Source organism: Papaver somniferum, chromosome 10 (assembly GCF_003573695.1).
Source record: "Papaver somniferum cultivar HN1 chromosome 10, ASM357369v1, whole genome shotgun sequence".
In the NCBI taxonomy this organism is placed as follows: Eukaryota; Viridiplantae; Streptophyta; class Magnoliopsida; order Ranunculales; family Papaveraceae; genus Papaver; species Papaver somniferum.
In genome coordinates, this window is record NC_039367.1 from 84334340 (window position 1) to 84351326 (window position 16987).

Sequence of the window (16987 nt, forward strand, 5' to 3'; positions counted from 1 at the left end):
TTATGATTACTCTCATATCAACCTTATTCATCTTAACCATAACTATTTCAAATGACTCAAATGAAACTAGTTAAAGAGTTGTTCAATTGCTATATTCTCATAGATTTATACGAAAACACAATTGAGGCAAAATCGGTTTAATTCACTCGAATCAATACATGAACATTATAGCCACGGTTTGCAAAGATTGCATTCCTTATTGATAAATGTTTAGGTTCATGTACAACCGATTTTAGAAAGTAACCTACTTAAGTATGCGTACGGGTATGCGTACTTAAGTGACCGGATTTGAGTTTGATTTAGTTTTCAAACTCAGCAGAAATTCACGGACGTGAACTTTCAGCCAGTATGCGTACGGGTACGCATACTTATCCAGTCTCCTACAACCTTTTTTGTATACGCACAAGTATGCATACTTTAGGTTCCCGGTTTTGGACTTATACACTAATGTGCGAACACACTATGCTTATATCCAAAGATGATTACAAGATTCTAAACTCTTTATTTCAATCATTGAAACATTCTTCTATAATGACAATAGCCGTTTTCACACACTACTAGCATCAAAGCAATTTTCAAGATATTGAAATATTCATTATCGAAACATTCCAAGTCTTACACCAAATGATTGTATCACACAAACCATGTAAGATGTTACTCGACAATTTTCTCATGATACAAGATGAACTTGGTCGAAGCAAAATCTTACCAACACATATTTCGAGAAATATGTAAGCGAGATATACTCAGCTCGAAATCTCAAATGTGTATATAGAAAACAATATCGTAATACGACTTATGTCTCAATATAGGAGATATAGTAGAAATATACTTTCCAAGTGATAGATTAGTTTAAGTATCCACATACCTTTTGTCGATGAAGTTCCACAAGCTCTCCTTAGTAGTTCTTCGTCTTCAAGTGATAAACGCCGTGAAGTCTAAGCTCAACTACACAAACTATGTCCTAGTACGAGACATCTATAAATTGGCTCCAACTTAGTCCCTATAAAGACTCTTTTGGGAGATCTGAAATTTTCCCCTTAGTTGCTTGCCTTTTATGGTCAATTTGGACTAACAAAAATGAGATTGTATACATTAGAAAAACTGAAGAACCATCAATTATAATGGCAACAGATAAATCAATGCTATTGACATCTCATGCAACTACTCCTCTCAATCGAATCGCTAAGATTGATGCAAACTATCAAGAATCCTCTCCTTGGGAGACTCCTCCAGAAAGTTGGATAAAAATTAACACAGATGGAGTTTGGAACCCAAATTCCAGCAACGGGGGAATGAGTTTGATTATCCGAGACTCAAATCACTCATTCATCCAGGTTGAATCAACTAACTTAGTTTATTTCTCTGCAGAAGAAGAATAAGTGCAAGCAATCAGAGAAGCACTTAGGATAGCTTCGATAAGGAAGGATGAGAAGGTTATCGTGGAAAGTGATGCAGCTGGAATTATTGATCAGATTAATAAGAAGAATTTTCTAAGGGATCACCGCACTCATCCGCTCTTCGAAGTTATTAAAGCCCTGAGTCTGAAATTTCAATTTCTCTCTTTTGTTTATGTAAATGTAAATCGTTTGGCAAACAATCTGCCCATGAACTCGCCCAGTGGGCTAAGAAAAATGCTGACCAGACTGTCCCACCCGTATGGCTAGTTCCGGCCTTAAGTGCCGATCATAGGGAAATTTGGGGTGTTTCTTGTTAATCCAGTTTATAATCGAACCCAATTTCCAGTTCTTTTTTGTCGTCTTAAACTAAACTAGGGTTTTCAAAAAATCATATTCCCCCTTGGAATCTCCTGCCTCTCTCTCTTTGTGATTTCTGAATTTCGAAGAAATCTCTCTCTTAGTAATGAAGTTTAGATATGCTATGGTCTGTTCATCAAACCAGAATCGAAGTATGGAAGCACATTGTTTACTGAAAAGACAAGGTTTTGATGTAGCTTCTTATGGTACTGGAGCTCATGTTAAACTTCCAGGTCCTTCATTAAGAGAACCTAATGTTTATGAATTTGGCACACCTTATAAACAGATGTTTGATGATCTCAGAAGAAAAGATCCTGAATTGTATCCTTCAATATACTCCCTCTCTTTTTCAGTATAGTTTTTGTTTCTTGCATCCGATTGAGCATTTTCATGTGAATTTAGGGGTTTTATTATTTTCTCGAATCATAATTTTGGTCAAACCCAAGGTATTTTTGTGCTAAAAATCACTATTGATGTACTTGCTTATTAAAATTGCACTAGTTCTAGGGAGTTTCTCCATGGTTTCTGTTGAGGTAAAGATGATTTGTCTCTTGAATTTGAAATTTAGTTTGCTAAAGCTTTCCCGTTTCACTTATTGTGTTAACTTAGGGTTTAATGAGATTTAGGTTGGTAAACAATCTATTTAGGATTGCGATAACTATGTTGACAGTGAGATGTTTGAAAACATAGTCATTTGAGTAGTATATGTTCAGTAAAAATAAGTGTGAGTAAAGGAAACGAACAGAAAAGAAGTTTAGTATGCTATGAACTAACTAGAATAAGGTCAACTTGTTCATCTGCATTCATTATCGTGTATTAATTGAATGTAAAGCAGGGTGAATTCTTAAGATTGATATAGATACAAGCGCAATGGAATACTGCCAATGCTTAAACGAAATATAGGTGTCAAACTTGCGCCTCAACGCTGGCAAGAGAATTCTGCTGATGGTACTTTTGATGTGGTATTCACGTTTGAAGAGAAGGTTTTTGATATGGTTATAGAAGGTAATTTTCTTACCATTATATCCTGTTTGATTGAGTTCCCTTGTTTTTCTACTTATGCGTACTTCTTAGAACTGGTAATTAAATTTCATTTTTTGAGGAAATAATTTTTTGAACAACAAATTTCGGTGTAATGTAGGTCGACAAATTTGACTCAAGTTGCAACAACTTCGACTAACATAGTTGTTTGTCACTGACCTTTAAATGTTGTTTGATTTCCAAAGGATAGAGGAAAAGAAAAATAGAAAAAAGGATAGCTCTCATAGTCTCGGGCATTGGACACTTACATTTCGTTTCCTTCCTTATAAATGTATGGGTGACTGTGACATGCTTAGATTAATGGTGCCCATAGTGCTACAGCATTCCAATATGTTTGTTTGTATATACTGAAAACTGTGTTATTTGTGGATCTTTTAGCATAGTCTATCTACGAGAGATGTTTCTAGATAGTCTAATGAAATGAGTAACGATTTAAAAGCATGTAGGCCGTAAAAGGATGCACTGCAAATACTCTTGTACAAGAAATTCCTAATCCTATTGAACATAAAAGGTTCAACAGATGGAAACTTGACATTTTTATGTCTTCATAAAAGGATGGAAACCTGTTTAATGCTCTTGAGCTCAGGTTTCTGTATTTTAGATGATTGTGAGTGGTTATGGGCAAATTTGCATAGACACGAAATTCATGAGTAAACCAAGGACAAACATAGAACTCTTTTGCTCATAGCCAGATGTTTGTTGTATAAACCATTATAATTGTGCAGATCTTCATACTCGTGACCATGTTCTGATGAAAAGTGTGTTGGTGATCAACTTGGAAGTTAAAGATAATCATGAGGAGGCAGCAGTAGGAGCTAGGCTTACTCTGGACTTATGCCAAGAGGTCTGTACGTGCATTATATGGTTTTAGTTTTTGAAGAAATTTTGTCAGATGTCATTTCTCATTAATTTTGACCCTTTACACAGCTTGAAGCGACTGATTCATGGGAGGAAAAGGTTGATGACATTATTTCTACATTTGAAAGACAAAATAGACGGAAAATCGTGTACAACATTTCGATCTATTAGAGACTGCAAGTTGTTCCCACCAAGTGGACATGTTTTATTCTGCTAGTAATTCAGTTCTAACCTGGCTAAATTCTTGATATTTTTAGTGTTAGAATCCCAGGGATTATGACTGTTTGGGATTACCCAGCTTCTCTTGTTGGTCATTGTAATTGAACAGCTACACGAATTACTGAAAAGTCAGTGTACAAATTTGAGCTAGTTTTCTGTTTTACTATTATATAGTATTTCGTATTTGATTTGATTCCATTTTGAACTCAAAGAAATGATTGATCCAACGTTTTTGGTCAGGGACGGAGCTGTGTGTATTATGGCCACCTTATATATTTGGAAATTTGTTATTTAGGTTTAGGAACCTTGTTAACATTCTTAAAAATTAAAAATTTGGACATCCTGGAAACTATAAAACGGATGCGGATAGGGCACTATCCGAATTCAAAAAATACTATATACTATCCGAATTCGATTCGAAATCCGAACGGATATAGTAACTTTCACTTCGAAATATCTATCCGGATATCGGATAATTATCCGATCCGAAATTACAAGAAAAAAAAGTAAAATATTTATATTTTCGCGCAAAATTAATGTGTATGTAATAAAAATAAATTTGAATCATTTATGCTTTTATAATAAACATTAACAAAATATATAATTTTGTTGATAAAAACTTCTTTCATACATAATTTTTTTCTCTCCTGGCGATGAGCTCCGGCGACTGAAAGCTGGAGTCTTACAATGGATTGGTCTCATCCTTGGATTTTTTTTCTGTTTTGGATTTCTCCCCATTTTCCTTTTGCTTTCTTCCTTGCATTTGTTCCACGTTGTTTTCGTTGCTTCTTTCAGCGTTTTCTCTTTTTCTTGAGTTAGGGCATCTGTTTCTTTTTTTAGGGTTTCTGAAGTTTGTTTTCATATCATGCATGTTTCTTCACGTTCTGCTATTGGCTCCTCCAAGAAACCCCCTCCATCACCTCGTTTACCTCCTTCTTCTCCTCAACTGGGTCAAAATACACCTTTATCTCTTCCTATAGATGATGCTGCTTCATTGAACGGGTACTGCCATTGCCCTTTTAAAAAATTTGACAGTTGTCGCGATGGAGTGAATGGTAGAGGCTATGCTAAGGGCTCTATTCTCAAACATCTGCAGGATAGACACTTTTTCTCGGAGGATAACAAGGCCAGTTGCAGAGACATCATTTCTAATGATTTGCAGGTTTTTTGCGCTTGGGAAGGACTACTCTTACAACTGCGTATGTGGCTATGTTGCCACTGCATGAACTTGCATACTTGGAGGTCCTCTTGCAAGTGTCAGGTAGGAATTCAGGGCAACGTTATTGCTGGTCCTTTCAACGACAATTCTGCAGGTTTCTTCATTCACGGAGTAGTCAGGCCAGACGTGGCAGACTCACCTGTTTCGATTGTGCCAGCTGAAGCCAACATGGTGGCTTCCACAGAAAGGGTTGAGAATGATGTTGTGTTAGATGAGGATTTTTCCATGTCCACAGATTTACTTAAAGTTGTGTTCCAAAGGCAGTTTTACACTGTGAATAACATTCCTTACCAGTGTAGGCTAGGTTTCTCCCTACCTTGAAGGAGTGCTTGGACAGAGTGCTTCGTAAACCGTCTGACTTGACTGGTTGGATTCGCTTGCTTCTCCTCCCCATATGCACCCTTACGCGCTATAGAGACAAGCGTTCTGCTGAAGGAAGGTCGAGCAGCGTCTCCAAATTGTTGTTATTCAACATGCTCTTTTGGCTTGGAAAGAGCTTATTGGTTGTTACACGCTGATCACTAAATTGCTTCGGCAGCCTTGCCATCAGCAATCCCAACAGTACAGCAAAAAGAAACCGGAAGTTGCCAACCTAAGTGCTTGTCGGAAAAAGATTGGTTTTGGGCATTATGCTGCTACGATTCGTGTTTTGTCTTCGAATGGGATTGCTCCTCGTAGTGAGGATACGTTGTCTGAACTACAATCTAAGCATCCAGCAGTACCACCACCTTCCATTCCGGAGGAGGATTTTGTTTGTGACCTAGTTACGGTGGATTCAAGGGATGTCTTAGGGGCAATCAAGAGCTTCCCCAGAGGTACTTCTTGTGGGTGTGATGGCCTGCGTGCGCAGCATCTATTCTACGCGATTAGTGGAGCAGCTGTTGCAGTTGCGGATGATTTGCTGGCTTCGATTGCAGGGGTGGTTAACCTTTGGTTGGAAGGCAAGTGCCCTAAGGTTTTGGGAGAGATTATTGCTAGTGCACCGCTTACGCCTCTTCTCAAACCTGGTGGTGGGATTAGGCCTATTGTTGTTGGTACTATCTGGCGTCGTTTGGTCTCTAAGGTGGATGCCTTCTCCTTCGGTAAAGCTATGAAATCTTACTTGGGTGATCATCAATTTGGGGTGGGTGTGCCGGTAGGAGGAGAAAGTATACTTCAAGCTGTAAACGGTTAGCTAGAGATGAGGGGGCACTCGGGTAAGATGTCCATGTTGCTTATTAACTTTTCGAATGCTTTTAACTTAGTGTGCAGGTCCCACCTTATTAGAGAGGTCTGACTTCATTGTCCAAGTATTTCTCGTTGGGTTGAATTCTGTTATGCTAGGCCTGCTAGACTCTATTAAGATCAGTACATTTTGTCTTCTGCACTTGGTGTTCAGCAAGGAGACCCTATCGTTCCCCTTTTGTTTGCTCTGACACTTCACCCTCTAGTGAAGTCCACTGCTTCTCGATGTCAGCTCGAATTGCACAATTGATACCTCGATGATGGCACTATCATCGGTGACACCCTTGAAGTTGCCAAAGCTTTGAGAATTATAGAATCTGAAGGTCCGAGCAGGGGTCTACATCTCAACATCAAGAAAACTGAAGTATTTTGGCCTACTTTCGATCTGCGTAGCATTGTTGATGGTGTTTTCCCCAAGGACATTGGTAGGCCTAGCAAAGGAGTTAAGCTTTTGGGTGATCCTGTGAGTTTGGATTTGGATTTCATGAGCGATATGGTGCTGAGTAGGGTGAACAAGACTATTCAGTTAATGTCTGCTATCAAAAAACTCAAAGACCCTCAGAGTGAGATGTTGCTACTTCATAACTGTGTCGAGGTATCTAGATTATATTTTGCTATGCGTACCACCAATCCTGCCGCCCTTCAACAGGCCTCTGACCTCTTTGATAATCACTTAATAAAATATTTGAGTAAAGATGTATTATTATTTAGGTTTTTCGAACGTAAAACAATCAAGGATATTATGGAACTGAATTTACATTTGTGTTTTTAGAATCCAGAGTATTGAAGCAGTTCAAAATCACCAACACGGGAGACGGACATTGCGCAACAGTAGGACATGCATGAGGCCACGAAGTGGAATCAATATGCGGTACTCAACGGTGAAGAAGTCATCAGTCAATACCGCTTATCCAGGCCTAAGCAATGGGCTCCTATATGAAATGTAAGAATTCGCTATTTTGGCATCTTCCCCTTTAAAGGACTTGACAAATAAAGCTCTCACATTAAACGGTGATGAAACCCTCGCTTCTTATTGGCCTAAAAAGGCCTTTTCTAATGCAGAAGCTATGGTGAGGACACTTGGCATAACTCTATTGGTTGTAATAATTAAAATTTGGTTATAATTTGGATACATCAAATACTTAACTGTCCTTTAGTAACGGTGTTAAAAATAAAAGTAGGTAGACAATACTTATGTTAGAATTTAAGCTTGAATTATTTAGTTACACCGAGTTTACACTTATGCTTAACTGTACTTTAGTAAGGGTGGACAAAACTGACGTCCAAACCGTTAAACAAATTAAAGAAAAAAAGTGAATACTTAATAGGTGAAAATTTTAAAAACGAAATCCTATTAAAAAAGGAAATCGTTGACACAAAAAAAAATCGTTTCAAATAAAAAAAAAACGTGTCGTGTATTACCATAAAAACAAGAAAAAATAAAGAACGTGTTCAGTTGGGAAACCAACCATGAATTTAAAGAGCCTAATTGATTCTGAAAAGAGGATTCTACGTCGAAGTTTTTTTGTGGGTTTTCCTTCCCACTAGTCAAGCCAATTCTTAATTCTCTTACCACTTCCTGTGATCACTTATATAGAAATGGCCGGTGGATTGGTTCTCCAACATCAGCTCAATTCCCAATGCGGTGTCAATGGAGAGTTGACGATTGGAGATGTCACCTAGATTATGCAATTAATTACGGACAGAGACACGTAAACAATTGGCGACTAAAGTTTAAGGAATCTAAACAGTGCCAGTCCTATTTCAAAAAATTATACATCTTAATGGGATTCTTGACATGACATATTTACTCCAAAATATGTTCCACTGACGCTCATCGTCTACCATTTGGTCTTCGAGGATGCCTTCTTTTGAGGAGGTTAAGAATATAACACGACAAGTTTTCAACTGACCAATTGTTTCGCCAGCTTAGTTTCAACATTAAAACTTCAAGCTTTGACCTTGCACAAGGTAAATAAGAGCAATATAACTCTTCACTAATTTTTTTTCCTAAATTTATGCACACTCCTTATAATACGGAAATCAAAAAAGTGTCACACGGGACGGGCAGTCCCGTGTCGACGTCCCTCATATATGAAATTAAAAATGCATCGCCATGGGGCAGGACGAAGACCATCGCAACTAAGTTAATCCTCGCTTCCATTGACCGAAACAAACCCTTTTTGAGTTTTGTGAAACGAGCATTATAGTGAGGGAATTTGACAACGTATGCTTGGTTTAAAAATTAAAAACTCAAAAGAAAAACTTAATTTACTGAGTTTGGAGTTTCATAGAAGTCCAAATTCAATTTGGAAGTCGAGTACCTACCACATTAAGATTCTATTTTCCAAAATTATACATAAAGAGGGAAAACTCACATATTTCTGTAAAAATAAAGGAAAAATAAATAAAAAGGATTTGCACATATCTCCTATCTTTTCTCACTTATTGAATGCATCTAAACGGGGCGTGATGACACTAAATAAAAAATACATTGCCACGGTGCGGGGAGAAGCCCCGCGCACATCAAATCAAAAATATGGTAAAAGAAAAAAAATACCCGATGTGTAGCACGGGCACTAATCTAGTTTCCATAATTTTATTACACAATTGGGATTACATCTAACCATCATAGTTACAAAAAGACGTGGTAATTGACTCCTTGATCAAAGAGTGGACAAGATTGGCCGAAAAGGGTCATCTCACGGTCCTTATCGTCTGGATTTCGTTTGACTTGGACGGCTGGGAATGACAGGGGGCCACACTTATTTAAAACGATGCCAGAAAAACTCACACGTCTAGATGTTAGCTGTTATTTTTGGCCGTTAGGTTTAGACTTTAGAGCCCTAAAATTAGGGCTGTTCACGGTCGGTTTTGGTTCGGTTTCTAGCCAAACCAAAACCGAAACCAATACTATTGGTTTCTAAAAATCTAAACCAAACCAATCCATTAAGCATTGGTTCGGTTTCCAAATGGTTCCAGTTGGTTTCGGTTTGTCCCAGTGGTTTTTGGTTAACCAATAATTATGTCAAACCAAAAAAAAAAAAATACACAAATTTATAGATAAAAAAATCGTAATTGCCGATAGTATTGGTTTACACAAACTTACAGACAAAAAATAAATAAAATAAATATCAAGAATAGTTAAAGCTTACTCAAAATCTAGATATCAAAAGAAGATATATAATATATCTTAATTTAGTTATTGACAAATAAAAAATAAGGGAGACGGGAAGAAAAAATCGAGTAGCAGCAGTTGTAGTTGGGGGTCGAGAAGGGAGGCGACTAAGAGAAGGAGAAAGAGAAAGAGGGAGAGTATCATAATGAAATAGATTTAGGATTTCTATTTATCCTCTAAATCAATGGTAGAATCTAATACTTGTAAATCAATGGTAGAAACTAAGTTTAAAAATTAATCGGTTTTTCAATGGTTTTTGGTTCGGTTTTAAAAATCAAACCAATCCAAAACCAACACTATCGGTTTTCCACTTTCTATACCGTAACCGATCCATTAATAAATGGTTTGGTTTGGTTTCTTCCTAATTGGTCTGATTTGGTCTGGTTCCAGCGGAAAACCGAAACCATGTTCAGCCCTACCTAAAATATTCATTACATCTGTAAAAACAAACTAAAAAAAATTCCGTCTGTTTTTGGTTTCGATTCCTCGTTGCTTCTCTGATCTAGCTCCTTGAATTTGATTGTAATGACCAATCAACCACTGACATCAAAGAAATCATTGAAGAATTTTTAAGAAACTGTTGAAACCTTCTTTCATCATCTTCATGCTTCAGCAGATTGGAGATTTTGTCTCAATTCCAAACCGAGATATCACGTCCAGAAGTGGTTTGTGTCTCAGTTTTGTATTTAGTTTTTCGGATAAGTTTGGGTTTCGTATTTATAGTGTTTTTGATTTACCGATTGTATTTGTTATTTTGGATAAATTTTAATTTGGGGTTTTTGTTTAATTTTGATTTGATTAGGGTTTCTGAGTCGATTCTGAGGAAAGGGAAGTTTTTAAAGCCAATGACTCTGGCAGAACCCACTTATGAGAACGATGACGCATGGGTTTCTTATGGTGAATTGATTCATTGATTGTATAAAGTTTGGTTTCGATGATGTTTGTATAGTATTTGCGGTGATAGATGTTGCGGTAGGCTCTGTGTCGCAAGCTAATTTCTAGGTAATTTTCTGTTCTTATGGTTGATTTATGTGTTTTGATATCCTTAATTTTTGTTTCTTAGAGTGGTAATGGGTGTTTCAGATCTGTTGGGTAGTTAGGTTGAATTTTTCTTTTGTAACATTGTGTAAAATCATGTCAAGTGCTGGCTTTGGTGTTCCCATACATATCTCTTCAACTATTAGATACAAAAGAAGAGGATGTAATATAATGAAGTAACTTTTTTAAATTTCCGAAGCATTACTACTTCTGCAAGAGAGACTTGACATGATGAGTACCATATATGCTTTGTTTGTACTTATTGATGTCATCTATTGACTGAAAAGTCCGTAATAGATCAATCGACTTAAATTCAGAGGGTTGTTGCCTGCAGTGCTGACTACCCATTGTACATATAGTGTAACTCTTATCTATTTATGGTTTTGTTAAAGAAAATTCCTCTAATCATAGTGTAAATCTTATACATTTAGGGTTGTTGCCTGCTGACTACCCATTGCCTGATTTGTTTTGTAGGCGTGTCACTAACTCGACTGCACACAACTACAGAAAATTTACCACCTAATTGTACAATGGATGGAGTATAACTAAATCAAACGGCCTAAGCTATCAAGGTAGTCTGTTACTAATTTCCGATCCCAGTGTTTAACATTTTGCCATTTTTAGACGTAGTGCAGTGCATAGTTAAATGTGTAGTACTAAAAAATACTTTGAATTTTTGTGTGCATGGGTTACATAAATTCAAGCATGTTAACGAATCAGAGGATTTGGAGTTTATCTTGATCGAGCGGAGTTTCATGATGTGTAGAAGAAGACATTGGTGATTTTTTTTGTCCCATGTGAGGTTCATATTTTTGTTATAAATTCGTCTTTGCATCTTATTTTAGTTGCATTAGGATGGAAAGAAACTTAATGCTAAGATTTTTTGAGGACTCACTGAAGAATGTTTTTGGGATGTAGAACCACTCAACCAAGGATGTGGTGTTGATGACGAAAAAGGAAGGTGACTTTTTATTTTATTTTTTTGAAGCAAAAAGGAAGGTGATGATAATGTTTTGTGTTATCTTCTTGGTGGGAGTGAAATGCTCATGTGGGTAACAGTTGCTCTTTTCATCTTCAGTTGATTTGACATTGTGCATTCAGTACTGAATTTAAAGGTAGACACTTCTGCTAAATGCGGAATCACTTCCGTTGAATTAACATTTATTTGATCTGAATTGTGAATGTTATAGCCAGATGGGTAGCTGCGATGGATGTTTTAGATGGCCTTTTTACTTGAACTGAGCTAACAATTTGACAAGATTCAGTTTTGCAAATCCAAGGTTCGCGTCTCTTTAAACCTGTAAAGTAGTTCCTCTGTAGGCTAGAATAGATCTTTCGTGAAGTTTTAGACAGTCATAATATACAACACATCTTTAGATAAAGACTGCATAGAAAACTTTGCAATGACCTCTTTCTATGATTAAGTTGAACATTTTTCAATCTATCCCTCTTTCTCTATTTGCCTTATGCTTTCATTATGGTTTAATCTGCTTAGGTTCGTACTAACAACATGATAACTCTATGCTTCGACTAAGTGCAAGGAACTAGATAATTCTATTTTTGCTAGGATTATTGTTTGTCATTTTGGATGGAATTATAAGATAACTCTATCACTTGATGGCATTGGTTTTCTCTTTGTTGCTAGCATAAGCTTGAGTTCGATAGCTTCAGTTTGTTGTTGTGTGAAAATTGATTCAGACATGCAGATAATTGATCAACATATTCTCTTTCTTCGTATCAATAAATATCAAGTGACGAACCAGTATCTATACTCTTAATCAGTTAGTCTTACATTGAGTGTTGTTCTTATTACTTGCCAGATTTAAATTACTAACCATTTATGAGTTTCCATTAGTGTTGTTTCTAGATCCAGGTGGAGCAAGTATCTCTCCGAGGAACCACATTAATCTTTAGAGATTTGATTTCTATGGCGGCTGTTAATTAATTTTATATAGCACTCCTATATATGTATCTTAACCGTTATAGAAACCACACTGATCCACGTGGTTAATGAGGTACACCAGGTGGTTCATTACTGAACAGTAAGTTCTTCCTCTGATGTTTCAGGAGTAAGTTCTGTAATATTATAGGTGCTTATGGGAAATCGCTTGACAATCGTGTTCTTGCTGCTCCCTTTTTTGTTATGCATGCGCAACTAAAAGATTAGTACTACCTGATACCCCTATCAATGTTGCAATTTCATTCTTCTCTGGATTTGTTACTTTGTCTGCAATTTTGGATTACCACTTTTAAATATGGGTGTAATTCTCTAATTACAGTTCTCAGATTAAACCTACAAAGATTTCAATTCTCAAACCAGTCCGAAATGAGGTAACATCATGTATAGAAATATATATTCATTTTATTCCATTAGCAAAGCTCCATTATCAATGTAACACGAAACATTGATTTTCTAAAACAAAGTTATTTTGTAGGGTTTTATAGTTAAAGAAGAAAATGCTTTTGGTTCATTGGTTGAAATCAGAAGTGGGTAGTGGGTTTGCAGGTACTCAATTTGATTATTTGTTTGTTTGAGTATCTTTCTGTTGTTCCTAAGGCAACCATAATTCTACCCATCGTTCTTAACGTGATCTACTATTAACTATTGGTACTGAACACCGCCTCCATTATTGTTAATGTTAACTAAATTAGGAGAACCTTAGTCGAGTAATCTGCAGTTACTCTGCTTCTGGCATTAAGCAAGAATTAGAACCGCTGTGTTAGTTTTATCGATGTTGAAACAGAATTTTGTAATACAAAGACATCTTTTATATTTGTGTAGATATCTTCTCCCAAACTGTATATCTTAATACTTTATTGACAGTGCTCTATTGCATCTATACTCAGAATATGCAGCTTTGTTCCAGCTATTTATGACGCAGTAGTTGTCGTACCCAAAATCATCCCTCTCCGACATTGGTAAGACTCTTAAAGTGTCAACCTTCTTCGGTAAGCATGAATTCGACAAATATTGAAAAATTGGTCATTTACATACTCTCTAAGTCACTGCTCTCATGCATTGTGTTGTTGTTGACACGCTGTTGAGTGGCGCAGAGCGGATTCTTAGGGGATATCACATATAAAATATCACACTTTGCTTTATGAATCACATGATTCACATCAAGCTTTTTGGTGTACAGGTGATGCTTGGAGATTTGAGTGGGGTTCTTGAAGTGTAGATTGTTTCAAGAAATTCTGGCAGATTGGAGGATGCACCTATGGGTAAGTCTAATTTTTGTTGTTAATTCTGTTATGAAATTTGTATAGCTTATATTATATACTGATAAGGTGTTTGAATAAATGCCATAGGTTAAGATTTAATAACTTTACTGAATCCATTAAATCCCATTAATTTTATGTACTCAAAAACTTTTATAATAGTATTGGTTTTGGTTGAGATTTTAGGCTAGCATATATCAAAATTACCTTGAAATTTCACACCTTTATGGATTTTGGGCAATTGCGTTTTCGATAACCTAACTAAAACTACTCTCCAATCCCATGCCTTAACGACTCCAGTCACTAGGATCAAAGGCTCAAAAACAGAAGAAAAAAATCACTTTTGAGAAACCTAGGAATGAATGAATTTATTCTCAGTTTTCAAAAAAGGTATACTCTGCTCCGTTTTCACTCAAGCAAAGCCATTCTTTCCTATATGCTTTGGTGTTAATGATCTTTCATCTTCAGCCTAGAACAATTATAGCTCCACAACTTCTACTCTCACTCCTCTTAACTCATCTGCAATGCCTTCTGCTTTTGAGAATTCTCAGGTCGTGGTTGATCCAAGTAATAAATTAACGGGTTAACATTTCTCATTTAAAATTTAAACCATTAAGCATTTGTAGGGTCTGATCATATGCATTTATGTATATGCAGTTTCATAAATTTTGTGACCATGTAAAGTCTGATCATACAACAACATAGTGAAGTCTTGATATCCCAATCGAACCCAATAGCCATCGCTAGCAATAAGAAATGGATATGCATCTCTATATTCTTTATTGTTGCATGATCAACAATTTTGATTCTTTTATCAATGTTATCTTACTAGGGAGATAAGCAAGCCAGATATAGCAGAAGTCACAGATCACAGATGATGTTAAGTGTTTAAAATCACAAATGATGTGAATCATATTGGGTTTTCAGAGAACAGTTAGCTTCCCACTTTGATTCATTCTCTCTTCTGAACTCGGTGAGAGGCACTACCACCACCACCACCCATTCTCAGCACCCTCATGTTCTCGATGACGAAAAACTAACTATAAAAATAGCGGTAAGTTGCAAATTTGATGACTCTTTTCATGTAATATTTTGATTCTGATTTATTTTTTAACTTGGTAGAACAGTAAGGCATCGTTTCTCAAGCTTTAAACAATTTGATTACAAAAGCGTGTAGAATTTATTATGCAGACTCAGTTTTGTTTATATGTTTATAATATTGCTGCAGGTAGACGCACAATGGGATTTTCATGTTGATGAGCTAATGCAAGTAATTGATCAGGATGGTAAGTTGGTGTATCATTTATTTTCTTGCTGAGTTTAAAATTTCTATGTATATTAGCGGTTTTAATAGTCTCTTATGAGGTGGGATTTTGATTATTAGGTTCCTAACTTTTACTGCAATGTTGATGTGAACAGAAAAATGACGCTTTCTTATGTGGCAACTAATTTAGGATTTCAGGTACTAATCTTATAGGGAATCTTATTTGAAAGTCTTCTAAATTATTATTTAAGTAATTATTGAAGGTGGGGATCCCTGGAAAGTACCAGTTATGATTGTTAGGTGGCCAATGGGGCTGCGGATTCTCTATCTAGACCATCGTAAAAAATTGAAGATGAGAGAGATGCAAGCCCTGGCATGGTGTATGTGAATATCACAATTAGTAGAACGTAGTTCTTTAGGAGTTGGATCTCAAGGAGGGAGGGATAGGCTAAAGTGACCCTGATGCGGCACTGCAAATCCCTGTATATGGATATGGACTTGAAAATTTTATGTGGGGTAAGAATCTTTGCTTACTGAATTCTTCAAACCGTTTGAGTTTGGAAGAAAGCCCATATAAAAGGAAAGTGTACACGAGGCACTGGTTCAATTGACCAAAAGAGATTGATTTTAGTTATATATTATTGATCAGTGCAATATTCTCTTCATTTGTATATAATGCCCTCAGTACCACTTCTGAAAGCCAATGTCCTAGCCATGCTTGAACCAAAGGTTGTGGTATGAGGGCGTGGAGTTGATACGCTGATTAGGATTTCCCAATTGATGTGCAACCTACAACTGTGATCGATATTGCAAAAAATTCAATTTCTCCCCTTTGAGTTTCTCAATTGATTGTTCTCGAAGAGGAGTTTCTTCCGTTACAAGATACAAAATCCTCAATTTATCGGTTACATTAACATTAAAACCCTCTGCGGGGGTTGGATGATTTACCAAAGAAATAGTGTCCACAGCTGAATTACCGAGATGGTTCTCAATATAGAAGCTCAATTGCGATCGCTGCTCTAAAAAGCAATCGATTGCCAGGGGCACTGTTAGATAAATGAACTTGGATATGTAGGGTGAGTATTTTTTCTTATAGAAGGATTGGAACTTTCATGTAATTGTAAAAGTTTTTATCGAACCTGATTATGGTCAAGATGACAATGTTATAAAACTTGGATGGCAATGTAAGGAAATATCATCTTTTACCAGATTTCATTAATCTTTGAGTGCCGTGCTTGCAACCACAGATTTGATTCTAATTTTTTCAATCTAACACATTTCCTCGGAAGATAGCAACCCATTCATTCGTGTCGGTGACATTATGAATGTATTATATGGTGCATAAATAATTTTTATAAGATGGGAGGACACTTCATATGGCGAGATGAGTTGGGATCCTCATCTGAAACCGCTGGATCCGGATATAGGAAAACATACTATGAAGCTAACTGAAGATAATTTTACAGTTTTCGTCTTTTTAAGCTCAGGCGCAGATTCTTACCAAAAATATATAGGACTCGAATCCCGATGATAAAGGTAACCCATACGTGTTACCATCAACTTTTATTGGTGGTCACAGGCATATATAAGTCATTACACAGTTTAATCATCATCCCAATATCTTCATAATAATGACTACGAATCCGCGCCGACCAGAAGTTCAAGATGATCTTTTACCCATCGATATGCTTCAGATCGTCCTAATCTCACAACCGGTGTCTTCAAGTTGAAAAGAGCCGAGTTGATGAAAGAAATGAAGAAAGAGATTGTGTTCGAAAAGTTAGTTGTTCATGTGTTCACAAATGAATTTCAGAAACGTGGTTTAACTCATACGCATATTATGATGTTCTTGGATGGTCTAGAAGAAATCAAGATTTGTGTATCCTGAATTACCGGATGAAAAAACCGATCCAGTTTTATTTGAGACTGTAAGAAAATCCAACATGGTACATGTGGTGTGGACTTCATAT

The 16987-nt window shown here is 36.5% G+C and overlaps 1 protein-coding gene and 1 long non-coding RNA gene across 16 annotated transcripts; both read left to right on the forward strand.

Moving 5' to 3' along the window:
- The first annotated feature begins 1738 nt into the window (after positions 1-1738).
- Positions 1739-4071, forward strand: LOC113318838 (RNA polymerase II subunit A C-terminal domain phosphatase SSU72-like). Of its 3 annotated transcripts, none has more exons than XM_026567091.1 (4): positions 1739-2078; positions 2617-2762; positions 3581-3642; positions 3726-4071. In XM_026567091.1, exons 1-4 carry the CDS (start codon positions 1864-1866, stop codon positions 3825-3827), a joined length of 525 nt encoding a protein of 174 aa, XP_026422876.1. In that variant the 5' UTR covers positions 1739-1863; the 3' UTR covers positions 3828-4071. The 3 variants fall into 3 exon arrangements, with proteins under 3 accessions (XP_026422876.1, XP_026422877.1, XP_026422875.1); XM_026567092.1 differs by having other exon boundaries at positions 1740-2078; positions 3587-3642; XM_026567090.1 differs by having other exon boundaries at positions 1746-2078; positions 3524-3642.
- A 5886-nt stretch (positions 4072-9957) lies between these two features.
- On the forward strand, positions 9958-16225 carry LOC113318300. Of its 13 annotated transcripts, none has more exons than XR_003344403.1 (13): positions 9958-10161; positions 10299-10498; positions 11009-11106; positions 11239-11331; positions 11453-11582; positions 11725-11814; positions 12390-12865; positions 12970-13040; positions 13382-13453; positions 13675-13756; positions 14586-14807; positions 14982-15039; positions 15173-16225. It is a non-coding gene; the product is annotated as an uncharacterized LOC113318300 (long non-coding RNA). The 13 variants fall into 13 exon arrangements; XR_003344409.1 differs by having other exon boundaries at positions 12602-12865; XR_003344411.1 differs by having other exon boundaries at positions 12814-12865.
- Positions 16226-16987: the final 762 nt, after the last annotated feature.